The sequence below is a fragment of the Grampus griseus genome, assembly GCF_964374135.1.
Source record: "Grampus griseus genome assembly, chromosome: X".
Taxonomy (NCBI): Eukaryota; Metazoa; Chordata; class Mammalia; order Artiodactyla; family Delphinidae; genus Grampus; species Grampus griseus.
The window spans coordinates 125,497,316-125,525,017 of NC_138999.1; the positions used below are offsets into that span (position 1 = coordinate 125,497,316).

The following is a 27,702-nucleotide window of genomic DNA, read 5'->3' on the forward strand; positions in this document are numbered from 1 at the left end:
CCTGGCACCATTTTTGCCAATAGCTCTTCTGCCCTGGAGTCTTTGACCAGAGGAGTTTACAAATAGACAAGGCAATTTGCAATGTAGTCTTCCCTTGTCTGCCCATTGGTTGATCTGCAGTCAGTTAGCTTAGTATTTGTTAAGAACTTGGCGCTCTGCAAAATAAATAAACAAAGCAAAGCCTCATGGGATGCCACAGTTGCAGAATCTTAGTGTCTTGTTTCTGTATGTTAGTGACATGCTTTTTTTCCCATATAAAGAATATGAAAGAGACCAAACTCTGGGCCCCTTCAAGCTCAGATTCTGAAGCCCTCCACCTCTTGGAGCTGCAGCACCTTCTACTGGGTTCAGCTCTACCTAAATGGGCTTCCCAGATTCTCAGTTCCAATGTCAGTTCCCCCGTTAGGAGAAATGTCAGCTCCTGGGCAAATTACCTGGTCTCAGTGCCTCACTTTCTTCTGGAAAAACAAAGTAAAGAAAATCTATTTGGGTGATTTTGAGAATATGAGATAATATTAGAGAAGCAGATTCAAACAGAAAGGACAACACCAGAGTAGCAAGAGCCACATGGCACCGCGATCAAGCCTCTTTTACAAAATGAGCCTCAGAGAAGAGACTTACTCGCTCAGTCACACAGAGAACCAATGACAGTATCGGACACAGTCAGAACCCAGCTCTGTCAGTGCTCAGTCTACTGCTCTTTCTAAGAGGGTCCTCACCTTAGGCTCTCAACAATGCACCAATACTATTTTGCTTGCACGATGACATGAAGAAGGCAAAGAAGAGGTCGGGGACTCCAGGGTATTCCTGTTCCTGAAGTGTCAGACCCCGGCCCCGCCCCTTCCAACACCGCTTTCTGGCGTCAGAGGCCAGGAAGCCTTTCCCCAAGGGCATTGGCTAAAGGGATCCACCCGATCCTGGACCACCAGTGGAGGCTGAAGGGAGGGAGGAAGCTGCACGTGGAGAGAGATTCTCCGGCCAGAAGGGAGACAGGCAGCCAGAGGGTGGGATGATAGTGGGACACACTCGGAGGATTTCCCATTTCCCAGAGCAGGAAAGTGCAGAAGCCCTCTGCCCAAGGCACGCGGTGGTTGCGCGGAGAAGGTGGTAGTGCAACCTAGTTGCCCAGCGTCCTAATCCGGAACCCAAGGACCACACAGTGTGGTCCTCGTGCCTACCCTTGCAGCCTACAGAATCCAGGGCCCAGAGCTTGCGGACCTACTAGGTGCGCAACGCGCCCTGCAGCCCGGCAAGGCACTGCGGCATGCCTGACCGGCCCGGGTGCGGACGCTCGGCGCCGCGGGGACGGTGAAGGTGACCGCCTTCTCCTTCCTGGCCCCGAGTGCTCTGCGCTGCGGGGCCGAGGGATGCTTGGGCCCACCAAAGTTTGCTCCAGTACTCGGGGGCCCGAGGAGCGTCCCCGGGCAGGGACTGCGCGCGCCGCAGCGGGGGTCGACCCCCATCCCCGAGGCAGTTTGTGCGCTCTTTTCTGGTTCCGAAGCGTAACTCCCAGTTGTGGGAGGAGGTAGGGGTTCCGAGAGAGGGTCTCCTTCCCGAAGCCTGCCTCCTGGCCCCGCCGGCCACCCTCCCGCATCCCTGCAACTGCTCCTCCGGGCGGGACCCGGGCCCGGCTCCCCAGTTCTGCGGCCGCTCGCACCAGCTGATTTTGACAGAGGGGGGTCCCGGGCGGCGCGCGCGGGCGGAGCGAGCCCCTGCCAGATCCGGGGATGATAATGTGCCGGCTCCATGTCGCGGCTTCGGGCTGTCCAGGCTCCGCCCCCTGTGAGTGTGTAAGTGTGTGATGCTGCCGCGGCCGCCGCCGCCGCCTGTGCAGCCGCCGCCGCCGCCGCCGCTGCCGCCCCGGCTGCCGCGCCGCGCCGCGCCGCTGCCGCTGCCCCGGCCGCCCCCGCCGCCGCCGCCGAGGCCGCCGCCGCCGCCGCCGCCGCCGGCCCGCAGCCCGCCAGGCGGGCGGCCTCGCCGGCTCGAGCCCGCAGCGGCTGCCGCCGCAGCGTCGGGGCGCTGGGCGCGCGGGCAGCCGCGGACCGAGCGGAGCCGAGCGGGCGGCCAGGCACTTGCCCGCCCGGTGCCGCCGCCGCCGTCGCCGCCCCAGAGCGCAGGACCCGGCACCTCCGGCGCCCGCCGCCGCCGCCGATGCGGCCCGGGCACTTTTAGCCGGGCGGGAGGGCCGGAGAGCAGCGAGCGAGCCGCGCCGAGAGCCGCGCAGACCCGTCGCCAGCAGGGACGGACGCCCGGCCGCCGCAGCCGCCCGGCCGCTATGGATCTATTCGACTTTTTCAGGGACTGGGACTTGGAGCAGCAGTGGTAGGTGTTGATTTTTGCCTTCTCCTTGGCTGCGCGGGTCCCTGGGCCGGGGCTGGGCTTTTCGCCTTTGTTAAGAGGAGCCGGGGTTTGGTGGGGCGCCCGGGACGCCTTCCCACTTGCTCTTGGCCACCTCTGGCCCCGGCCGCCGCGACTCCTCGGTCGGGTGCCCGGGTGGGGGGAGGTGCGGACCGAGGGAGGGATGCAGGTCCCGAGGGCGTCGTTTGACACTCCAAGTCTAAAGAGTTGCGTCTGGCCCAAATCGGATCCTGTGCTGCCCGGGGGCTGAGGCGCGCGACCTCCGCCGGGATTTTCTCCCCGAACGGCTGGCCGGGTGGCCTTCCCAGCGCACCGGATGCTGCCCGCCCGAAATGCCCCCAACTTTCCAGGTGCCCGACGCCGGCGGCCGGCCGCGGGGGGCAGGCAGCGGCGAGGTGCCACCGGCGGCCCTCTGCTTCCTCGGCGGCCACCGCCCCCGCCGCCACCCCGGTCCCCGCACGGCGCGGCGCGCACACCTTCCCTGCCACCCGCTCGGCCCAAGTTCCCCGCACTCGGGCGCCGAGCGGCGGCTTCGGGGGCCACCGCGCGGGGGACACCCGGTCCGGGCCGACCGCGGCGTCTGGCTTTCCAGACTGAGGGTTTTTGAAGTTGGCCCCTAAAGTTGGCCGCTCCGACGTCAACGCACATTTAATTAGCGGCCGGGCCCCCGTCCGCCCCGCACTGGGAGGCAGCCGCAGGTTTGTGGGTTTAATGGGCACCCAGCTCGGATTCACAGGTTTAGTCGGCTCTTCCCCAAATACCGTCAGCTTGTCCCCGAGAGGTTTGTGAAAGATGGTGCAGAGGTGACTGGGGAGCCGGAAAGTTGTTAGTCTGCGTGATGCGCGCGCGCGTGTGTATAAATAGATATGCGTATCTGTTAACTTTTACAGAAGCTTCACCTCCTGCACCAACGTTATCACTGTTAATTTGTCATAACATTCTAACGTATCGATTTCCCCCCACAGCCTATGGAATTAGACGGGGGGAAGGCGCGGCGGCAGCGACTTCGAATTGCACTCTTGGCTATTGCCTTTTCAAATGTAGTTGGAATAATCTATAGTAGCGACCGACAGTGCGAAATCTTTTGCAATGTTAAAGTACTGGCAGCCGTTGACGATGAATGCTGTGTATTTTTACAAGGATTTCCCTTTGCTGATGTGATATTTTAGGCAATCTCCTTCTTTAGAAAAGGGTCATACTCTTAGCCAATAGCTTCATCATGTCAATCATGACTCCTTTAGTTGCAAATCCAAGATAATCAGAAGTTAAATACATTTTATTTTACAGCGATTCTGGGTAAATCCTTGAAGCCACAAATTACACTGTATCAGTATTAATCTGTAAGGCATTTTTGACACCATACAGGGTTTTATCAGCTCTGCAGAAAAACAGGTTACAGTTTTTAACAACCATGCTGTTGTTATTTAAAAGTAAAGATCACGGTAAAATTACTGCTCAGTTAAATATTACGCTCCTGTATACAGCCTTTACCCTGCTTTGCTGGTTTATTTTGCACACCACTGATAACCACAGCATTACTATTTGCATACAATTTGCCTAATATATGGTGTGGGTAACATCATTAATTTAACAGACGTTATAAGTGATTTTGTGGGTGTAGTTCAAATGTTAAACACATATACAAGGTATTAGGTTTTTAAAAACATGTTTATTATATTGTTTTAATTTCAGTTTAATCTTAGGCACATGCAGTTGCATATTTAAAGGAGGTGGGCTCTTTTAGTTGTGATTTCTTTTTGTCCCTTTTTGGAAACTATCCCTGACTATGCCACATCAGTTAAGAAACATGCAGACTTGGACACTCCGTGGATATTATGTGAAATACCGATGAATTAGTATAACGCGTCTGCATAAATAAGCTGGCCTTTTCCCTCTGTGCACACGTTCCAGGAAAATTTCTCCTTCTTACTGTTTGATCGTGAGGGGCAAGCTTCCTTGTGCATCTGTGTTTGTAAACATTTGTAATGCGGTTGTGCGCCTGTGTGTTGTACACCCCGACAGAGAAAAGGAACATCAATGTGAATAGTGGATGAACTAAAAAGCTTGCTATTGCCTTGAATGGGAGTGTGTACCTTTCCAAACTCTCTTTGGACATTCAGAGCATGCCAATTACATGTTCATTATATGTTTACTTCCCCTCCTGGGGAGCAAGTAGTTGCTTAGACTGATGGCATCCATTGCTCCCCACCCCTAACTCCCCAGGAGGTCCTAGGAAGAAAAAGGCGCCAGCCAAGTTAAGGATCTCATTTCCATTGGATCTCTTCTCAGCAGTCACTTGTGGAACAGAGAGCTCTGAGCCATCTCTACCGCAACCCTAGATGTCTGACAATAACTGGATCAGGCCAGCTAAAACACAAACTCATCTTCCAAGACTTAATGAGGAAAGACTTTACAGACACAGGCATCTGTGTCATTTGCAAACACTAGACTACAGTAAGCAAAAAGTGCGTGCCCATTTAGAGACATACACATTTGTCAGGAGGAATGCAAATGGAAAGGATGGGGCACGGGTGACTGCAGTGTGGATGTGCCGAGTCTGGGAGTGCTCGGTGCCTAACGGAACAGAGCCCTGGACTTCACACACCGCAAGAATCTCTTAATGGGTCATGCTCTGGAGTCGATTAAAGGGCCAGAGCTCTCGTTCTTCAAGATTCCTGGGTGAATGAGCAATGTTCACCTGTGTCTGAGTTTAATATGAACCATTCTGTGAAAGAAGAGGAAGGCGCAGATGGCTGTGTGCACCAAAGACACCACTTGCTCTTAAAAAAAAGAAAAAAAGGTAAAGGGAAAAAAATCAAATTTTATCGTTGAAATCACTCCGTAGACTTGTCTGTGGTAACCCAGTAAATGAATTCTTGAGGTGTCTGGAGATCACGTGGCTAGATTTGGACTTGTTTACCAGCAAAATCCGAGGGCCTACCAAGTGCACAGCCTTTCCACCCTGCAAGCACCCCTCCCATATTGATTAGGTGTTGCTTCGTGACAGGCCGAGGTTTTTTGTAGAGATGCTTATCTTCTTTTTATTATTGAAAAAGAAAGAAGGAAAGAAGGGAAGATAGATACAGCAAAGGGCTCATTCTAAAAAATAAAAAGGGAAAAGGAAACCACTGTGATAGCAAAATCACAATGTTCAAAAGCCTGGTGAAAATTGTAGTTAAGCCATTGTGACAGTGGCCGACTTCTCACAGCGAAGGACGGAGGCCGGCATCCATGGTTTGTAGTTTTTATGTGGTGTCTCACAAGTAGCCTAATTAGAGGCGAGCTTGCAAACGGGCAGTTACACAGGAAGAGACTTAAACTCACTAAACTGTTATATAAATAGAAAGTTCAAAGGTCTGTGTGGGGCCGTCCAGGCTGGGAAGGGGCCATGTGCGGGCCAGGCTTCTCCTCCCCCGGGGCTGCCCCAGCAGCCCCGCTTTCCCCAGTTTCCCTCAGCCATGGGGGGCGGGGACCCTGCTCTCCAGACAAAAGTGAACTGTTTCAGCTCCAGCTGGGCATGGCCCATGCACTGCAGCAGCCCGGCTGCTTCCCCCTGCTCTGCGCACACAGATCTTGGAGGCCTCCTGCGCTGCAATCCTCCGGAAGAGTGGAAGAGGCCTGTTTATGGATGGGAAGGTCGGGGAGAGACAGGGAACGCAACCTTGGTCTACCTGGGGGTGGCAGGAATGTGGAGGGGGCGGGGCGGCGCCTCCAGGTTGCCAGGATTTCTCTTTCTCTACCTCCAGCCATTTATCTTTCCCCCTCCCCCTCTGTTTGTTTTCCACTGCAAGGGAGACAGTCAGTGGTCTTTTTTTTGCTGGTACAATATGCATTCTCCGGCTTGTTTGAGCATTCATTCAGCAAACCACTTGGGCTTGAGTTTCTTAAGGGAGTATATGGGAGGGCGAGACTCAAGGTGGTGAAATTAGCTAGTGACGAGGTCTCCTCCACACCCACTGAAACCCCCAAAGATAAATGCTGTCCCCGTAAATCTTAGAAGGCACGTCTATTGGACAAGGAAGAAAATTATCTCATGTTAGAAATCAGTTTAATGATACATGAATTGTTTTGCTAATGATTCAGTCAAGCATTTAACAACTTTAAAATATACAAATCAAGATTGAAAACGACTGCCTCAAATATGAATCTGTCATTATAGACATAAACGAGATTCCAAACATTTAAGCGTTTTGTAGATGGATAAAAATTATATCGTATTTAAACATGCTCATTACTGTTGAATAGGAATGGTTTTAATGTGCCGAACCTTTATTTCATGCCCATTATTCTTAGCTGGGACTATTTCTTGCATGAAAAATCTGCACATATTTAACAATTTCAGAATCGTAAAAGCCCAATAAAATGGCCATCTCTGGAACAATCTAGAAGCCATAGTCCTATGAGCTTATAGCTCATACCTCAGAAAGGGAAACTACCACATACTTGATTAGCCTGTCATGTAGACAAAACAACTGGTACAGTGACTACATTTTTCACTTTTAATTTTGTCTTTTTCTGATTGCTGTGGGATAAAGAAAGAGATTTTAAAAACTTGTTTACTGATAATGGAAAGAAATGTGTTGCTGATTTAAGAACTCAAGACCACAACCTGGAGAAACCTTTCTGAGGAGTGTGTCGTGTGTGTGTGTGTGTGTGTGTGTTTCACCTGTATCTGTAGTAGGACGCATCCTCGTTGTTGCTACTGTTATTTGGGTGTTTACTCTGTGCCCCAAACATGACGGAGTAGCTAGTGCTTTAAATACTCAGTCTCACTTAATCCTTCAGACAACTTTATGAGATGGGACCTATTATGATTTCCATTTTTGGATGAAGAAATGGAGGCAGTAGATACTCAGTGATGCAATTCAGGTTCCAGCCTAGATGGAGCTGATCCCAGAACCTGCACCAGCAACAACTGACATATTGTCTGAGCCTTTCCAACAGGTGGGATCCTTCTCCATACATCATCTCATTCGGTCATTGTGAATCAGAACGTACACGTGGAGAGGTTGATTGACTCACCTAAGCTCACACAGCCTGGTTAGTAGTAGGGCTGGGTCAGGAATCCGCATCTCCCAATTTCCAGCTCAAGTGCCTTTCTGCAAAACCTCATTGCCTATTATTTATTGTTCCTGTGTGGGTTCGAGCATTTAGCTCTCACTGAAACAAACGGATTGGACTGTGTGTATGATGCTTGTGTAAAAAAAAGAATCTGTGGAATTACCATGTAATCGACTAGCCATGGAACTCTGCTTTTTTCTTTTAATTGAATAAGGAACAATTTATGTAATGGTACAATCCCTTAGCACTTCTTTCATGGATGCCCCTTTAATGAAAACGTATGAATGGCAAATTACAATATGTGTATTGTAATTTGCCATTCATGTATAGTATGTATGATATATATATATAGATGGCAAAGCTCAAGTCCTTGAGAACTGTCCATTTAAATTCGAATACCCTAATTTTGAAGATTTGGTACCTGAACTTAAAGAAGGCCATGGTATATTGTCTAGTTAATTGGGAGCCTCAAAGCTGGGCATAGGATCTTGATAACATTTCTTTCCAAAGCTTTATAACTTACCACATCTATCATTTGATTTGATCCTCACAATAACCACGTGCGTTTGTCAGGACTGGTCTTACTGGCTCCGTTTTGTAGACACGAAAACTGAAGTTCAGAGAGGTTAAGTGACTTGCCTAAGTTTTCACAGTGTGTGGATGGTCTCAGGATTTGTGTTTAGTGTTCTTTTTACTGAGTCACTACTGTTGCATTAAGTCGTTTGTGTTTAGATAGCCACACCGCTTTCTAGGCAGTGGCGTACGCCCTCTCGCATCATTCAGCACAGTGCCTTTCCCATTACAGGTGCTCAAGAAACATGTGTTGATTGATATGAGAGCCCCATCAGCTCCAAGAGGGCTCTATGCAAATGCTTCTGTCTTCCAAAGACAGTTGCTTAGATCCTGGTGGTAATACCTCCCCTCTGCCTGCCTGATAGTGTTTTAATTGTAACTTTTTGAAGGTCTCCTAGCCAGTCTGGTCTCTTGCGCAGAAAGTAACGAGAAAGAAGGATGGTAACCAAGAAAAGCTTAATAGGGAAAGGCAAAACTCGAACCCCTGTTATTTATCAGTGTGCTTAAAAAATAGATTTCTATGAATCCTAAGATATGCTTAGAACTGAGAAAACCAGCTTTGAAGGTAGAGGGGTACAGGACTGGTATTGTGTCTCAATCTGTGCGGAGAACGTTGAAGAAGTACGTGTGACAAAAATCTGAAGAAGAATTGAGTGGTCGGAGGGTTGGGATTCCTCCAGCTTTCCTTGAGTTTCAGCCTTTATGCCTTGTATTTCATCGTGAGAAGCCTGTTTTTCTACTTAACTGTAGCAGATCCACGCCATAAATTATCATGACTGTTAAACAAAGGTCCAGCACTGGGTTCCTCTAATGTAAAACTTTTATGTTGCACTTTAATGAAATTTTATATGCATGTTCAAAGCGAGGCACACTTTATACCATGGAGAGGGCGGTGCTCGCAATTGTTGAATTTATTTTAAAGTAAATCTTTTCGATGACCTTAGCTGCTAACATCCACCTACTTACTGAGCTGAGAGAAATGATCTGAGTGCTTAAATAAAATGGCCTGATTTAAGCAGGGCTGACAATAGCCCTCCAGCTAGAATCTGATTTTGATTATGAATTGCTTAGTTTATGGAATGCTATTCTTCATATACCTGTGCATTTTGCTTCATTTTGAAAAGAAAATCAGCCAGTGATTGAAAGGTATCTTTGATTTGGTTGTTCAAGAGGCTTGTGCTGGTCTAGGAAGGTATAAAGGCCACACATTGGGAAATAAGCTAAGGAAACAGGTTGTGTTTTCATTACAAAGTTAAAATCACTCATCTGTTTATTTTTTTCAATGTTCATTTTGCTGGAGAAAAGGAAAAGAAGAAACCCATCACTTCCATCCCATAAAGAATGGGGTTTTTTTTTTTGCTTAGATTTCCAAATAATAGTTCTTTGCATCATCGACCGGCTTCAGTGAGAACCAGGTCTCAGTAGCAGATACTGGTGGCCTTGATTAAACCATATTCCTGGAGTCCAGATTTTGTGTTTTGTAGGCCACATATCTCCTGGCAATAGCATTGAAATTGTTTCTTTTTATATAAATAAAAAATAAAACCCTACTCGTCTTGTAGTGGTGCTGCATTGTAACCTGGGCTTTAACAGTCACTGGGAGAAGTTTCTTAGGAGTCTGATGTCTCCTTGGTCTTTGGGTCTCTAGTGTGATTTGATCAAACCAACCCACCAGAAGGAGCGTGTTATGAGGACACTTTAACCTTCTGACTGTGGCAATATGTACACGACGACCTAACTGTCCAGTGAACAACGAGAAATGCAATCGCAGAGGCTTTATTTCTCCCTCCAGGATGTCAGTCAACTAATTTTTTTTAATAAATTAATATTCCAAAGGGACTGGTGGTTCCACGCCAGGTCGGCACAGCCACAGTAACTAAATTAAATTCCAGCGTGATGGATGTTTCTGGTGGAGTGCCGTGGAATCCTGGAGAGGTCTCATCAATTAGCCATTATTTATTTGCTGGCAAAAGGCTTGGCTCAGGTGTGTAGATATTCATCAGTTCCTCAAACCCAGCGTTTCAAGACTGGAGGGCCCTTCACCATCATCTGGTCCAGCCTCCTCTTCATACAGATGTGGAGACCAAGGCCCAGGATGGGAAAATAGCTTGCCCAAGGACGTACAGTCCATACGTGACAACGCTAGGTCAGGTCCGGAGCTCTCGTGTCCTGGTTCAGTATTTGTCACCCTCTCCAGAACTGTCTGCACTGTGTACCTGCTCTGTGCCCAACGCTTTGCTCGGCAGTCACTTTTAGGGGGAGATAAAGGAATGTAGAAGATGACCTCTGGCCCCACTGACTTGACAGTGGAATGTAGACCTGGATTGGGGGGAATGGTGTGGCATGGATGTAAGTAAAATAGGGATTCAGGGAGAGAGAGGGAACGTGAGCTAGAGGAGGAGAAGCAGTCCTCCGCAATGCCCAGAGCGAACTGGAAAGCCAGAAATGGGGGCTGTTTAGCAGACCAGGAGCAGCCGACACTTGCTGTTAAACAGTTGCCTTTGGACCCGGAGTTTACTGCTTGAATAGTAGCTCACGTTCATCACATAGTTGCTGAAGTTATGTTTTGCTGTGTGAGTGGAGTGTTCTCATTACCACTGACCACCATTTGCTGGGGAATAGCCACAGAATTCTGGACAATTATTTGACTGTCTGAATTATGTAAATATCGAGGCAAGCATTCTTGAAAGAAATACCAAATGAGAGTTTGTTTTCCTGAATCAGTTGAAACAAATGTTTGTAAGTTGGCACAATTGCTGGCAAAGTAGCGATTTTCGAAAGAAGCGTGTATCGCGACTCTTGAGATGTACCCAGATATATCTGTTCTTTTGTTCTTTCTCCTTTTTAAAAAAAATTATGAGCTCATTTTTGTGGAAGGTGTGTATTGATGTTTTTCCTTTAGTCTTTCTTTTTCCTAAAGCGTAAGTTGATGCCTTGGTACCATCTGGTTGGTGTTTACATCTGTGTTTATAATGAATTGTTTCGGCCACCAAATAATTCTTCGTCTGGCTGTCTCATCCTTCGAATCTCAGCTCTGTCTCTGGGAAGCCGCTAGCTACAATCCTCCTATACCTCCTGCGTCCCCAAACTCACATACTCTTGCCCTGTCGGGTTAGACACCCTTCCTCTGAGCTGCCATACTGCCCTGAACAGGCGTCCAATGCACCTGAGTTGTTTTGAGGGAGGAGAACATGTCTTTTATTGGTGTAATCCTAGCGTCTGGCCCAGAGTAATAGCCTAATGCAGCCAGTTCAGAGTGCAGCATCGTCGGCTTGTCCGATTCATTCAGGCGCCGTGCTAGGTCTTCAAAATATTACCTCTAGGTGGGAAGCCATAATGAATCACATTAATAATAATGAGTGAAAATAATAATTAGAGCTTACATTTCCTATGTGACGGCTCTGATTTGTGTTATCCGAGTTCCCTATTTTACAGGGCAGGGAAACTGGGACAGAGGGGTTCAGCGACTTGCCCAAGGTCACACGGATAGTATGCTGCAGAGCTGCAGTTAGCGCACAGGCTGTGAATACTTAGCTGAGCTGCTAGCCCGTGGTGATGCCCTGGGAGAGATGCTAGAACAGTGGCAAGCCCTGTGTGCTTCGGGGCTTGGCAGCGGACTGGGCTGATGAGGCCTTTGGCACTCATCTTTAGTACTTACAAGCCAGCATTGGGTTGGAGTCCATAACCATATATGAGGTGTAACTGACCTGATATCTACTCCAACAAGAGATGCTCGATTCTGCTCCTCTTTGGTGTAAGCACAAGATTCGGTGCTCGGGAGGAAGATGCATTGAACGTGGGCTCAATGAGGGGGGAGTTCTTTGGGGGGCGGCACTATTTACCACTGCATCTGCAGTGCTTAGAAGAGTGGCACACAGTAGGCGCTCAGTTACTTTTTGTTGAATAAATCAATGGGTTGATATACAGTAACCTGCTTAATGCTTTGTGTGATCAGATTTGTGAAGAGAGAGTTCAGAGGTGCAAGAATGAGGTCTAAGAGAAGATCTAAAATCACGATGGTCAGACAGGTAGGTACAGGTAGATGTGTTCAACAGCTAGACTCCTGAAATAGCCTGCTTATTAAAGTTTTATAAAGTAAGTCTCTCTGTGTACACCTGCTTGCTAGGAATCCTGTGGGGAATTCTTTGTTGATGAGTGTAATCTCTCCTAAGCAACCCTAAACTTATCAAATTTGTGATTTTAGATTGCTACGCGTAGCAGTTTCTTTTTGCGGGGTGCACCTACATTTAGTATCTATGACAGTGCTGTAAGGGTAATTTTGCAGACTTTTTTTTAAAAAGGTGTCTTAAATTGTTACTGTCTTCAGAATGAGGCTTTCATGTAGTACAAAGGTGGAGGGGAGAGCATGCCTTCAACGTTTGCTGAATATTTGTCTCCATACTTTGGTAGCCTTTTTTCCTCCGAGCCTGCTGCCTTGTTCGTGTTTCTTGTTTGTCCTTCCCTCCCTCCCTCCCTCCCTCCCTCCTTCCTCCCTTCTTTCTTTGTTTTAAAAATAGCTCCTGCTTTGGAGGCTAACCTAGGATTTGGGTTTTCCTAACGTATTTTTAGACCGAACACATATTCTATTTATGCCTCTGGAGGATTCAGATTGCAGTTTCATCTCAAGGATGTGCAGAAAAGTTTCCCTATGTGTTCATTTTGCAGCACTCTGTAAGATGGTTTGAGAGCCAGCGTAAGAGAACTCGTATTTGCCAAGCACTGTGTTCCATGCTTTACACACACCACCATATTGAACGAGCACCCCAGAAGATGGGTGTTTTTCCCACTGCCTTCACAGAGTTGGACATCGGCTGTATCAGAGCTGATGGGTAACTTAAAACTTCAAGATTAATTAAAATTAACCTTGGGAAAAAAACTCTCTAAATATTATTTTTTTGTTTTTACAGTACACAGTTAAAGGTCATGAGATGCAGGTCAAGGAAGACAGAAAGATAAAAGGTGTTGAAGAAATCTAGGACATTTTAGTGGAGGTAAAGCACCCAGTTCGCTAAACTAACCAGGCATTAAGTACATATTTGGAGGAGGAACTGTAGATACTTATGGGTTTTTAATAAATTAGGTCTCATAATCAGAAATGAAACATATCCAAGTATTAAAGATCCAGGAGGAATGCAAGAGCCATGATGATCTTTTTAAAAAAGCTAACTACTAAATATTAACCATATCCCCTTTGCTACAATTAGACATTTTGGCCAATTGGTTTGTTTTGCAGTTCTGTAACAGTTTAAACTTTAAACAGTTCACATGTATTCAGACCGCGAGTGATAAAAGTTCCTATCAAGAATGATGAAGATGATTATGGTTGGATTCTGTTAGCATTTTACCCTGAAATGACAATGAAATGCCAATGCACGCTCTAATGCCATTGAAAAATGACACCAGTGGCAGACTTCTACCACAGGCTTTTGTAAACCATCACAGTTACTCATATATTTTGAACAAAAAAATGGAAATTTGATGAACCTATTTCAAGAGGCTTGAAAAGTTAAAGTGAATTCTAACTGTAGATTAGTAGCAAATGATGACAGCAGAGCCAGTATTACCTCGGTTGATTAATTTATAAGGATACTGGTCAATGATTTTAACCAACAGCTATGCATAGTAAAATCCTAATGGGGTCTGTCTGTTAAAATTACATAAAGTAGGGCATTTGATTTATTTCATAGTTTCTCAAAGCTCAATTTTAACTTCATACAAATAATGCATTAGTCACCCGGGATAAATGACACATTGAATAAAGTTGTGATTTTGTCTGCTTCACCTAATCTGATTTAGCACAGGATTACATCTGGCTTGCCTCTGGGTTTCTGGGGTGTGTAAAGAATGCCTTCTGGTTTGGGTGTAGCATTAAGAACCGCCATAGCTACAGCTAGGCAGCAAAACGGTTTATAGACATTGCCCCTCTTAATACACGATTAGCTGAAAAATGGGGTTGGTAACGAATTTGAGATTGGTTAAGTATTCAAGCCTGTAATATGTATTATGAAAAGTAAATTTAGCAAACTAGCACTAGAATCAATAAAATACACTCTACCAAGTTAAAATGTGGGAGGACACCAAACTTTGCCTAGGTGTCCAACTGTAGTCCACCATTTCCAATGCCCTTGACCCTGGGGTTGGGGAGTCTTTTCCTTGGGCTGTGAATGCTACCGTGACTGCTCCAGGCAAGTACCTGCCTCTGAGTCTTACAGTGTCACCCATCCGGTTTCAGTGCTAAGTCTTGACTACCTTGTACGCTCTGATCACCATTATTGCCATCTTTCTTTGGGTTCCTTGCCTCAATGGAAGATGGAAAGGTGAGTTTGTCCAGCAGAGAACCTTCGAAATCTGGTCGACCTGCAATTGCATACCAAAATTGGAAGAAGGGGGGAGATTTTAAATTCATGGCTGGCTGGAAATACGTAGGCTTATATTTTTAAGATTTAAAAAACATGATTAGTAGAAAGTCCATAGAACTTCATGGACGTCAGATAACTCTTAAAAACGAAGGCAAATGATGAAGTATGGGGTAAGTTTCCTGAAATTGAACATAATCATAAAAATTCAAGGAAAAGCAATATATTCTGCAAAATTTATGAGTTTTTTGGTGGGGAGAGTTTGCAGAGCTTGACAACCCCCAGTGCATCTGGCCTGGCAAATTCCTGTTTGTAATGAGAACCTTATGGGGTGCTGGGCCTCGGTTTTCTTAGGCAGGCCCGCTCCCCAGGGGTATCATAAATGATATGCGAGTCAGAAACTTCATGGCTCATGGCATTTCTCAGAGATGTTTTAGTTAAGCGGCCTCACCCAGCTACAGGGGCAGAAGTTGGGAAACGAGTCCCCTCATAAATCTTCGTTGAGCTTTAATTAATTAATTATTTTTTTTGCTGTCGTTCGTAGGAATTAGAAAGGGGGAAAGTAACTGAATGAATGTGCCTATATGACTCCACAGAAATGGGCCAGGGTCTTGGGTTCGTGTGACACACATTCATTTAACAGCAACACCGACACTAGCAGAAAACCGCAGGGGTGTAAATACTGGTAAGGAAAAGTTGAAGCTACAGAGCCAGAAACGGAAGCAAAAGGTGCAGTGCCAGCGTTAGGGCTACTTTTGCAGTTTTCTTGTGTCTCCTCTTTCCTTCTCTTTCCTTTTATTCCCCACGGGCTGGGGAAGTTTGGAATCCATCACGGTCTCACTTGGGAACGTGGGCCTCACCTTGTGGGCTGTGCGGGGTGGTGTGGCTGCTAGGTCATGAAATGGGGATTTGTGAATGCGTGTTTGTTCAAACGTGTGCCAGCACCTGGATTTCCTGAATGAAGTTCTGATGCTACTTTTTTCTGAAAAGGAGTTCCAGCTATTTTAGTGGTGGTGATCGGGGGCGGGACAACCCCACGTTGAATGGGCTTGTGTAATGTGGGTCCTTGAACTCACTTCGCCTCTCCTGTGACTTCGGGCTCCTCTGTCAGTGTGCCCGGAGCCCAGCCAGACCTCAGCAGCCGTGAGGAAGAAGCCTGACGCTACTTCCAACTCCGCAGCGCTCCGCGCTCTGTCACCACCCCCCCCTCCAATCTCTGTCTTTGGGTTCCTGACATTTATTCCTGTAAACGGCACAGTAGTTGCAGTTTTATTCACTTCCTTGGGTAGGTCTAATGCATTGACAACAGGACTGCCCCTCGCATGAGCATCACTGACCTCTTCAGTCCTCCTTTTAATCATACCTGTTACATGTGATAAATTTTCGGACTTGTTTACCCTTTCTTAGTGAGCTGGGATACTTACGGCAGTGTTTCGAAAGGGGAAAAACAACACTGCTTTCTGGGAGCCGTTTAACTAATTTCTCCTAAAGACTGCTTGTGCATTTTATGAGAGCAATGTTTGAAAGGTTGTAGTGAATGAAGCAGCCTACACTGGAAAAAAAGAAAACATATTCTGGGGACAGAAGCCTTTAATATCTTGCAAGCTGTTTCATTGAATTCCAAGTTTCTGGTCCCAAACTGTTGCGGCGTCTTGAATTTAAACTGTCAAGTTATTAGACCTTCATGTTGAACAGAATGGAAAGACATTGGAAATCCTAGCCGTTTTGCTTTGGCGAATTAAGCCGCACTTGTTTACGTGGCCGGCGTTTAATAATAAGGCTGAATTTTCATAAATAGACAATGGGTGAGGAGGCCTTCTTAGAGTCAGTACAGATACTCTGTATCCCTCTGGAACTATTAAGAGGAGAATTAAGGCTCTCTGTGAGCTACAGTCTTTTTTTCCCATAACGATAATCTCCCGTTTAAAACCTGAACTTTAAGAATCAGAAAAGCTATAAAAATCGAAGGAGAAATAGGAGCAATTTTCATGAATCCACGTGAACTCCTTAGAGTAGTTCTCACGAAGGTGGAGGGGAGAGGAGAGGTGCTGGCTGCTTCTCCGGAGCGCCTCCTCCCAGGTACGCGTCCCGGCGCTTGTGGAGAGCCTTAGAGCTTCAGACCTTAACGGGGATCGGAGCTATGCCAGCTCCTTGGTCATCGCCTTCCCTCACTCTCCCTAGCAGTGCTTACCCAGCTTCTGCTGGTCCAAAAGCAAAAAACAAAACCAAAACCAAAATGGGAGGAGAATAAAACTCCCTCTCACGGCAGCCAGTTCCTTCCTATCTGGGCAGTTCTGCTGCACATTCCATCATCTGTGAGAAAGGGCCACACAGAGGAAGTATAATGTCTTCTGCTCTCGTCAGCCCTCCCCGGCTCTGAGGGCAGCCCTGCCGTGTTCACTGTGTTCTCATTTCTCAGGGCAGGACGTCCCAGCACTGGGATAATGGCCTGCAGAGACTCACGGAGACCCTGTCTAGATACGCGTGTGGGAGGTGGCCAGGCCTGGAAGGCTCGAGCTCTATTTTTAGGGTAGATGGAACCAAGCGAGGCCTCGCCGCCTGGTCCACACACACTTTTTCAGAAGTTCGGTGCAAGAGCAGATCCTTACCAGCCTTTGCCCAGGGAAACCTCCCTCTGGGTATCTTTCCCTTTAATTGCCACAATATGGGAACCCCAGAGGATCGAAAGGCTAACAGGAGCTTTTCCAGAAGGAATGAGATAACTAATGTTGAACCCCGGTGCCTCCTGGGAAACTGCATCTCTCTCCCTGTGGCCATGTTGGCCTACACTTGGGAGATGACCATGGATCCCGTGTATGGAGTGGCCGCTGCACCTCAGGCAATCCTCCGAACCCCTTCCACATGTAAACTCTTCAACCTTCCGTAACCCTGTGAGGTAGTAGTCGTGTTCGTGATTGCCATTTTGATGATGGGGGAATTAAGGCCTAAGAGAGGTTGTTAAGTCACTTGCTCAAATCACACAGGTAGGTAGCGTAGGTAGCAGCAGAGCTGGGGTTCGAACCCTGGCGCCGTAGCACTGCCCTGTAATACAGCTCCTCAGAGGCAAGGCTTGAGCTGTTGCTCCACGCTGGCCACCTCTGCACAAACTACTACTCAGATGGCGTGAAAAGCCCCTCTTCCTCTGGCTGTGACCACGGCTTCCTCTTGCAAGATGGAGATTGGACCCGAATAGCATGCCACTCTGACACAAAATCCTGGAGTGGTCCCACTCTCCTTGCAACGCGTACGAAAGCCATCTTTGTGATGGGTGAAATTCTAAGTGTTGTGTCTGCCTCCTGAAGAGGAGAACGGGCATTCATCCGTTCCTTCATTCATCACATATGTGGTAGGTGTCTACATGGGCCAGGCACTGGGGATCTCATGGTGGCCATTGCATACATGGCCACTGGAGCCGGATCATTAAATGCTTAAAGTAGGATGAGAGTTGGGCAGAGGTCCCTCCAGTCGCAGGGACTGTGGCCCTCTTTAAGATGACAGAAACAGATACTCCTTGCCCACCCTTGAGGACCACTGCCCTGTTGATTCCTTCGGGAGATTTATGGGAAGGAGATCGACATGACAAAGAGGATTGGCCGGAGCCACAGCAAACCATTTCCAAAGACACTATTCTGAAAGGGCTTGAGTCATCAATCATAGGTGAAACGCATGGCACAGGGCATCTGGCTTTCTTTGTGGCTGCCAGGAAGCTAGACTGACCCAGCACTGCCTTGAATAATTTCTTCAGTGTCTAGTACTCATTATTTCCACCTGCTGTGCGAGAGGGATCTTAAGTCAAAATATAGCCCCTGTGACATTGCACCGCGCTGTTGATTACTGCAACCTTTCCGTCCGTATTCAGCAAACCACTTCCTGTACTGTACTATTGATGAGTTATTGTAAACCCCTGAATTCAGCTGTACGGTATGAAGTCTTTTTGCTAAAGGGACTCTAAACTGGAAAAGAATGTTTTCACACATCTTTGTCGTAGGGCATGCCCGTAGCTCTTCACAGGCATCCTAAGATGAATAGTTTCTTGCTACCAAATGCTTTTTAGAAATATTTAGTTTAGATTCCAGACTAGAGACTCATCTTGACTTGGGCAAATAGTCTATTAAAGAGACTTTAGATTCCATTTTGTCCTGGGCGAGTCTTGGCCCTGGAGTATGGATTTTGCTAATAAGACCAAACAGAGCCAGCTGTGTTCTTCCAGAGAGCCACCTTGAGTATCAGCATGGGTGACAGATGACAGCCTTTGCTTCAAGAAGTTGATTGTACGTAATTGGGCAGTGGTCTGTTGTATTTTCAGTGCTTTGTCGGCGTGGCCCGTTCATCCTACAAGAGGAGTTAATACATGACTGCCCTGAGCAATGACCCCACATATGACTGAGCTTTGATGGGGAGGGGAAGGGGTGGCCTGTGGTGTTGGGTCACTTTCCACTTGAGTGGATGTTACCTCGTGGAGTTTTAGGTAGAGGAGTATGTATGTCTGGCGTTTAAGCTAAGACTGTATGACCCTTATCAGGAATGTTGTAGAGGGGATTCCAGCATTAGATAAAGGTTGAACTAGATGACCTTTGAGGTTGTTTCAACTGCTGAGTTTTTATGACACTTTAAAATTCCTCAGGAGAAAACCTGCAGTAGAGGGCATTGGCTGTGAATCTCAAGCTTGCAATTGTTGGAAAATAACGCTCAAGTCAAATCACATTAAATTCACTTTAAATTTTAAAAGTATAGAGCTCACAATGTTTTGCCTGACTTTTGGGGCGTGGGGTGTGAAGGGGAGATGAGGAAGATTACTGCCACATAAAATGCAAAAAACAATGAAAACAGCATCAACAGTCCAAATTTTAAAAAAAAATTTGTTTTAATTAAAAGGATTGGAAATCACTGACATATATAGGCTTTTAAAATTTTTCTTGGCCGATTTGCGAGCTCGACACACGGAGCCTATTGGCGTTTTAACGGAACCTTATCTAAATAGAGGCTGTGCAGCCAGTGTCTTCGTGCGGGGACCTGACTCCCTTTGGCTATTGACGGGCTTGTTACAGAATGCGGTTGACTATTCTCCAGGTCAGGAGTGAGGTGTCAGCATCTCTCACAATGGAGAATGGATATTTACCTCCCTCTTCTCCACTCCCTTTCTGTGTGCTTCTGAAATAAAACCTAAGCATCTTTTTCATCTTTGTTCGTAACATCATGGACTAAATATTGCAGTCTTTAAACACATCTTTAGGTGAAATCACTCATAGCAATTTCTGGTTCAGTTCGGCTGGTAGTGAATGTCTGTCCTCCACTCATGTAGACGGAATAATACAAAGTGGAAGAAACTACAAATTCTTTTTAAAAATGGGAAAAAGAGAGCCTGAAAATTCAAAGAGGAATTTGAACCGTTCCTCGTGTCCATGGGCAAATACTCCGCGTGTGGCAGTAAAATGGGCCATTCAAGACCTGAGGAAATAAGTTAATGATAATGTTTACCTGTGTGGGTATATACGTAGGTACTTATGTCCGCATGTATAGATACACATATCGGTACACCACATACATGCAAGCGTACATAAGCTAGCTGTAGATTCTAGGCTTTCGTGAAACTTGAACTCTTAAGATGTGTGCTCCTGATACCCTATCCCACCACCCTCTGTTCGCCTTTTTGTCTGGTTGAGGGCTGTTTTGTCTAAACAAATTATGCCATTATTTTATTTTAAACACTCTTTTTTTTTAAAGAAGAAAATAATCAATGCCAGATGCCCTGAACACTTGTGCATTGAAAGGAAAAAAAAATCATATAAAACAAGCTTACATCTGAGATGCTTCAAAGAGGGAACTTTAACTCTCCAACATTTTTCAAACTTATAAAATCCATTAGCGTCCAGGATGCATTCTGGGCCTGCTGCCTGTCTAGAAGTATTTTCAATCGCTTTTGGATTCAGCCCTTTTTCCCTCTTTAATTTTGAGACCCCTGTGTGTTTGGAGGGAAATGTAATCCATATGTTTCTGATTCATTTACACTTAACTCATCAAAACGTTGTTTGTAAGAGCCATTTGATGTTCTAGCAGCGTCTGTGCATTTTAAAAAGTAAGCTTTTTAGAACCCTCCCAGCAGCCCCACTCCCACTTGCCGCGAGAAACGCATGTTTGGCCGAGGGGTAAAACTATGAGGCATAAAGGTCCGACCAGGTCGAGTTCAGTTCTGAATCCCTTAGTGTGCCAGGGGCCTCCAGGTGGCAGGCACTGGGCTGCCATGTTTCTGTGCTGGGTTGACTGGACTTGCTAGGTCACAGGACTCTTTCGGTCCTTCTTAACACTGGCTCAGCTGCCTCTGTTTTGGACGCGATAAAATGACTTTCTGAGTATATTTAAACTGAGCAGGGAATTGACTCCCCTTAAGCAGAACTTTCATTCAGCTCTTCACAGAGGGCAGGCATTTATCCTAATTCGTCATCTGAAATTAAATGTCTTAAAGTGGAAATAACTTCCATGCCTCAGTTATAGTATGTCTGTTACTTTAGACATTACAGCTTTTGCAAAAATGATTATCGCTTCACCTGCAGTCACTTCGTTTTTTTTCTATTTAATAAGGAATCTGATATAAAATAATCGGAAACAGTCTTGACAAATCTCTTTGATTGCTGCCGGTGGCTCTGGCCTTTTTCCTAAAGTAATTTGTTTATGGTTACAATTACAAAGCCCTCTGACAAGCCCATTCTGTAATGACCCAAACAGTGCCCCTGAGAAGAAGTCTTTGTGTGGAAGTCAAACAGCTGAGTGAAGCATAAAGGCATCATGATGGCTAAGGGCGCTGCAGTCATTGATCTGTGTGTGGCCTCTACTACGCACTGGAGATGAACTTGGAATAGTCACGGCCCTAACCTGCTTCCTCCTCACGGGCCGTGGTTTGAGAGAAGCAGGCCTAGGAGCCTGGAGGCAGATCACCAGACCAGGTACCATCCCAGGGGGCCTTCCGATGGTGCCACTGTCACCATCCCTGCCCCCTCTTACAACGCACAGGACGCCTAATTGCAAACCCAGCGCAGCCTCTAGCAATCACTCCAACTTAAGGTACATTCAGGTGTAACTCACTAAAGTTCTGCAGCCCGGGGGCAGTGGGGAGGGAACACTTTTGCCTTCCTCTTGCTAAGAAGTTCCCTTAAAAAACAGCATGTCTGCTTTCAGAAATTAACACTGAACATATTTCATATGAGATCGTTTTTGTTATCAAGACGTGTTAACTCTCTATCATAAACATTAAGAAGTGCTTAGAACCAAATTATATATTCCTCTGTGTGTGTGTGTGTGTGTGTGTGTGTGAGTGAGTGATCTTCAGGGATTTCCACCCCTGCTAATGCCAATCCTTGGATTTGTCCTGGTGTGAAAGCAAGGGCTGCGTGACCACCGAGGTTCTCAGTTGGGGCCATGTGGAATTGCACGTGAATATTTCAGATCAGGTTGGACCTGATCGTAAATTCTCATTTTTCTACTTTTGAGCATGTGGATTCAGTGTAAAAAAGGAAGAGAGCAGTGAAATGAGTTGTGTCCAGGCCTCCCTTGCGCAGAGGTTGAGAATGGCGTCCCTGGACCGGGCCTCGCTCCCTCCATGACCGCACTCCACTCTCCCCCGTTGCATCCGTTTGCTGCGGAGTTCATGTCATTGCCAGGTCAGGGCAGTAAACAGGGGCAGGGAGCGTCCCACGCAGCTTCTGCCAGGGCACCTTGCCCTCGGTGCTGAGGGCTGCCCAGGCCGCGCAGCTGGCTTCCTTTGGGCGCCTAAAGCCTCCCCGCGCTGTTCTTTTCCTAGGTGTGCCCCGAAAAAAACTAATGCAAAAGAGTCAAACTGTGGCTGCTGTTTGCTGGCCACCTGCGTCCTGATGACAAGAGGAAATCGGGTTGCCCCCGCTGGACCTCAAGTCTTCACTTCTTCTCCAAAAGTTGCAGGTGCACGGTGCGCTATCTTTAACCCCGTGGGCTGTCACAGGGGCCCTTGACAAGGCGCCGCTCACATTTGTGTGGGGCAGGACGACCAGCTCGTCTCCGGCCCATCTGCTGATGGGGACAGTTTCACATTCTGTGTGTTTTCTTGGGCATTTTGTATGAGGAGGTGGGCATGCACTCTCTTGTTTATGGAAACAGGTGTACATCATATCTACAAAGGACTGAAAAAAAAGGCTTTGAGGGGGCTTCCCTGGTGGCGCAGTGGTTGAGAGTCCACCTGCCGACGCAGGGGACGCGGGTTCGTGCCCCGGTCTGGGAGGATCCCACATGCCGCGGAGCGGCTGGGCCCGTGAGCCATGGCCGCTGAGCCTGCGCGTCCGGAGCCTGTGCTCCACAACGGGAGAGGCCACAACAGTGAGAGGCCCGCGTACCGCAAAAAAAAAAAAAAAAAAAAAGGCTTTGAGGGAAAATTTCAGTTCCTTACTGCTGGGGGACCATGCTGCATGCTGCAGGGACCTTGTCAGTTTCGTATTCACTGTTTTACTATTTGTTTTAGGGCTACAGTGAGGGGGGTTCAATTTTAAGTGCACATCAGGTCTTTCAAAAGACTTTTAATGTACAGTGGCTGGTACAGTTCCTTTACATTATAAAATTGCATAGTTTCTTATGATTCATGTGTATTTCGAGTGACTCAGGCTAGCAAAAAACCCTCAGCAACCCTATTTTATTAAGATGTCCCTATCTTGTTGATGTGATCATGTTTATATTTTCATTTATTGCAACTTAAGCCTGCTGGCACAATACTCATTTATAAACCATTCCAATACCTTAGTGTAAAGAACCAGGCTATATGATCTCACACACACACACACACACAGAGGCACACCCCCTAATGAAAAGAGAAACTGAGGCACAGAGAGATCATGGAACTTTCCTGAGATCAAATTTTGTGTCGGTGAGAGCACTGAGAAAACATCCCTGAAATTGGAATTCAACTCCAGCCACTAAAACGCTCGCTCCCGGCAGCATCCTTGTGGAATGCAAGGGTGATGTGTATGCATATAAATCTTCATTAAGATGGAAGTGAGATATTATTCTGTTAATGTTAATATATATTTTCAACATTAATAACCAAATGAGAAAAATGAGGCCAATAGATCTAGGTTCTGTATGTGATTAACATGATTTATATTCATTTTAAGTGAAAATGTCAAGTCAACTGCATGGATTCCTTTGGATTTGTGATAGTGACATTGTAAAACATACACGTGCACACGTACCCCATTCACGTAATTAAACCGATTCATCAAACATATTGTTGGAGAATCTCAGAAACGTGTGGGACAGAGGATTATTTAACTCAGAAGCATGTAAACTTGAAAAGTTCGTCAGTCTATTTTCATTATACAATGTATGCTCCTCCATGTATGATTTGTGACAGCGTAAGGACAGATGGCCCAGTGATTTACAACTCTGACTTCCATTATATACCGTGTAGTTCTAGTGAAAATAGCTCTCTTGCAGCACAGATAGAGATGTTAGCAACCATTTATAAGAAAGGTTCTGAAATTCGGATCAAAGTTGAAGCCTACTTGGTTTGATTTCATGCAAAGAAAAACAAATTGGATCGCCTGTTTCTAAAATAATCCCCCAATATTAATCTCTGTTCCTTGGCGGCTTTAAAATTGTGCAAGTTTAGAAGTGAATTATAACTGCTTTGCTTTTCTTTCATGTAGTTCATAGCAGATATTTCAGCTCTGTCACTGCTTCAGAAAAATCCTTGGATTAAGTTCCTCCAGATTGAGAAAGAAATGACAAACTTCTCAGGGCCATCATCTGGGCAGCAGACAATTCTCAAACCATCACCACCACCAAGACCACACACACACACACACACACACACACACACACACACACACACACACACACACACACACACACACACACACACAGAGAATTCTCCTCTGTGTACCGAACGCTTCGATTTTCAAAGTGGCTCTTAGCTGTCAGGCAGTGTGATTCTCATTCAAAGCATGGGACACCACAGAAGAAAACCCTTCTCTCTTGCCACTTAAACTTACTGTTAGCATTTCAGTACTGATCTACAACTTGGCTTAAAGTCTGTGTGTGTGTGTGTGTGTGTGTGTGTGAGGTCTTGGTGGTGGTGACGATTTGAGAATTGTCTGTCTCCCTCCTGTAGACTCTAACCTAGCCTTTCAATTCAAGGTGGGAAGGAGGGTAAAAAAGTACATAAATGCCCCCCAGAGAGAAGAGGAGTCATGTATTTTTGCCTTTCCATTTTTAATTTGCCCATTTTATAAATATTGTTCCAGAAGGGTTTGTATGACTTTATACTTTCCAGAAATATTCTATTTTTGGAGGCTAATGGTTCAGTTTACTTCTCATTTCTTCATTGCCTTTCAGATAAGTACTTCCCCAGGAACTTAGTATTAAAATTTGCCTTTCCAAATGTACCATATGGAATTCCCAAAGGAAATTATTTTTAAAGTGTCAGTCTCACTCATGAATTTGGCTGTAGAATTGAGTTCTTTTCCTAGCGCAACCCCCCTCCCCAATTTAAAACATTTTCATAAATAAAGATACAGAGGGACTAAAAAAGGATCCCCGGATACTTGATTTTCATGCACATTCAGTCACGTAGAGTTTTCCAGAATATTTCCACCATAAAGGGAATGTAGAGACAAAGTCTGAACTGATAAACTTACGACTACATAAGAAGCCAGGTGTACAGAGCACTTTCTCATTCTCAGGGCTGTTTTCATACGGAAACTCGGAGACATTTTATACCCAGGCAGCAGGCAGCGTGTGTGTCTTCTTGACTCCGGGCTGTGGCTGCCACATCACCATTTGGAGCCACGACTTATGAAGTACTCAGTCTACTTGTTGACAACTGTTGTGGGCACCTCTCCCTTTTAAGTGTTGTTCTAAAGTAACGAGTTTTGAGAAATTAGGTCAGTCGAATTTTCTAGTATTTTTGGAATGCAAATTACCCATACAGAAAGCTTCAACTGCAGTTGTAACTGTAGCTTGTTAAAAGTGAAAAACAGAGATGTCAGAATTCTGTTAGGAAGAAATAGTTTGGGTAATATTTTCCTGCTATATTGGCCATGCTAACTGTATAAAGGCAAGTGAGTACAAAAATGTCATTTGTGTGTGTGAGAGAGAGAGAGAGAAAAGAGAGAGAGAGAGAGAGAGAGAGAGAGAGAGAGAGAGAGAGACAGGTTAGCATCACTGGTTTCTTTTTCTTTCTTTCTATAACCAAACATAAGACATTAAAAGAGCTTTGATTTAAAATCTAAACTACAGCCAATGTCAATATTGTAGAGCTAATATTGACTTTAATCAAAAAGGTCTGGCTAATGTTAAAGCTCATAAAGAACAAACAAAATTGTGACACTTATCACTAAACTACCACTATACAAGTATGTGGGTGATAATCTCAGCTCAGTGAATGAGCTGACTTTCAGAGATAGCAGCGACATTAGTCAGATTGGGACATTTACCTTATCTATAATTATATATAAATAGTTTATATTTAAGTAATCAAAATGGAAGACTTCATAAATATACGTTAGGTTTTTGGCTATAGATTTCAACACCATCTACCTGTAGATATATAACTATAAAGAGATGGATGTAGTAAGTTAACACTTAAATGTTTTTTAGTGTCACTGAAAGGGATCACATCCGAGCCATAATTGTCAAGATTTTAAATGTTAGAAAAACAAGTGAATTGTGAAATCCACAGCCAAAGACAGGAAGACCACTCCGAGCAGTTCATCCAGTTGGGAGGTGAATTAAGGAAGCAACAGCACTTTATTCCGTATGCGTGTATGAGGACCCAGAATTAGTGGGCTTCTTAAGATGGCACGAGGATCTGGAAGTCCTGACTGCTCTGAATGCTCAGAACCTCCGCAGAGCACCAGATCTTGGTTGCCAAGTTCAGGATTTCCATGACTCTGAAATTGCCAAGACACACCAGTCACAACTCACAGAGACAGACCCTTAGATCTAGGGACATCTGCAGATGTTGCGGAGAGCAATCCCGGTAATCGTTTTGATTAAATGAAATGATCTTCAGTAAGCAAGAAAACGTTGGCAGGAATGGATTCTGATTTTTTTCAGTGAGTTATAATACATTACTATCATGAGTTATATTTATTTATTTTAAAATTTGAGATAATTGTAGATTCATATGCAGTTGCGAGAAATGATGCACAGAGATTCCGCGTACCCTTATCCAGCTTTCCACATGGTAATATTGGGTTGGCCAAAAAGTGCGTTCGGGTTTTTCCGTAACGTCTTACGGAAGATGTGAGAAGTTACGGAAAAACCCGAACGAACCTTTTGGCCAACCCAATAATATCTTACAAAACTATAGTAGAATGTCACAACCTCATGTTTTAGTTTGATGTGTAAGTTTTCTCAGACTTCACCCATGGGGGCACCTTCAAGTTGGCTCCTGTGTCCTTTTGATCTTTGAGCACTTAATTTCTGGCATAACAAAATAGCTTGAGGCTCCTCGTGTGCTTCTCGGCTACAGCCCTGGAATTGGCCGTTTCTCTTAGAACCCCTAATTCCTTTTACTGGAAAATGGTATTTACAGAACAAGATGGGGGGACCAGGTGTGCTTTCTACTACCAGAGTGTCATTATTTCTAAGGCACTCTGCAAACAGAGCTAGGAGATATTTACGTATGCATATCCACACACATACATACGTACTCACACATCTATATCTCTTTCTATATATGTCCATCTGTATATATACTAAAATACCATGAGGTCATAGGGATAGCACCTATTTCAATCAAACACCACCGCATTGCAGTCTTCCCCCTTTTCTTACTGGTAGCTCCCTTCTCTGAAAGTGAGAAACTTAGCTCTCATTATCCACAATACACTTACTTATTTGTTCAGTCCAGATGTGCTAACCAAGACCACTGTGAAAAATTGATTCAGGCAAGAGTCATTGTTGGAGTCTAAAGACAGTGGATGAAAGTAGGAGGAGTAATGAGATATTTACATCATTTCTGAGTACTTCCCCATAAAACGTTGATTAATTGCAAGAGAAAGAAATGGTAACTGACAGTACAGAAACCTGGGAGATAACCATCTTACCCAAATGATCAAACGTGCCGTACCGTGCCTTGTATTAAGACAAGTTGACTTCATATGCCTCCTGATGTGAGGTATTGAAAAGGACACAGCATCACTTCTGCTAAACGTGCGTCACTGGAATCTAATCCCGAAGAAACCTCAGACAGCAAACCCAAATTGAAGAGCATTCTACAAAATAAGTGACCTACATTCTTAAAAAATGTCATGGTCATGAAAAACAGAGAACAGAAGAACTGGCCCAGGTTGAAGGAGACTAAAGAGATATGACAACTAAATGAAAGGCA

General features: G+C 45.6%; 1 protein-coding gene across 3 annotated transcripts in view; it reads left to right on the top strand.

Moving 5' to 3' along the window:
- Positions 1-2,275: 2,275 nt before the first annotated feature.
- The window catches only part of AFF2 (ALF transcription elongation factor 2), a gene marked incomplete at both ends in the record, with an annotated part of 485,583 nt that continues 460,156 nt past the window's right edge, over positions 2,276-27,702 (top strand). For all 3 annotated transcript variants that reach the window (XM_082681834.1, XM_082681833.1, XM_082681835.1), the window contains one exon: positions 2,276-2,322. In XM_082681834.1, the coding sequence (XP_082537960.1) occupies positions 2,276-2,322 (47 nt within the window). The remainder of the gene's footprint in view (positions 2,323-27,702) is intronic.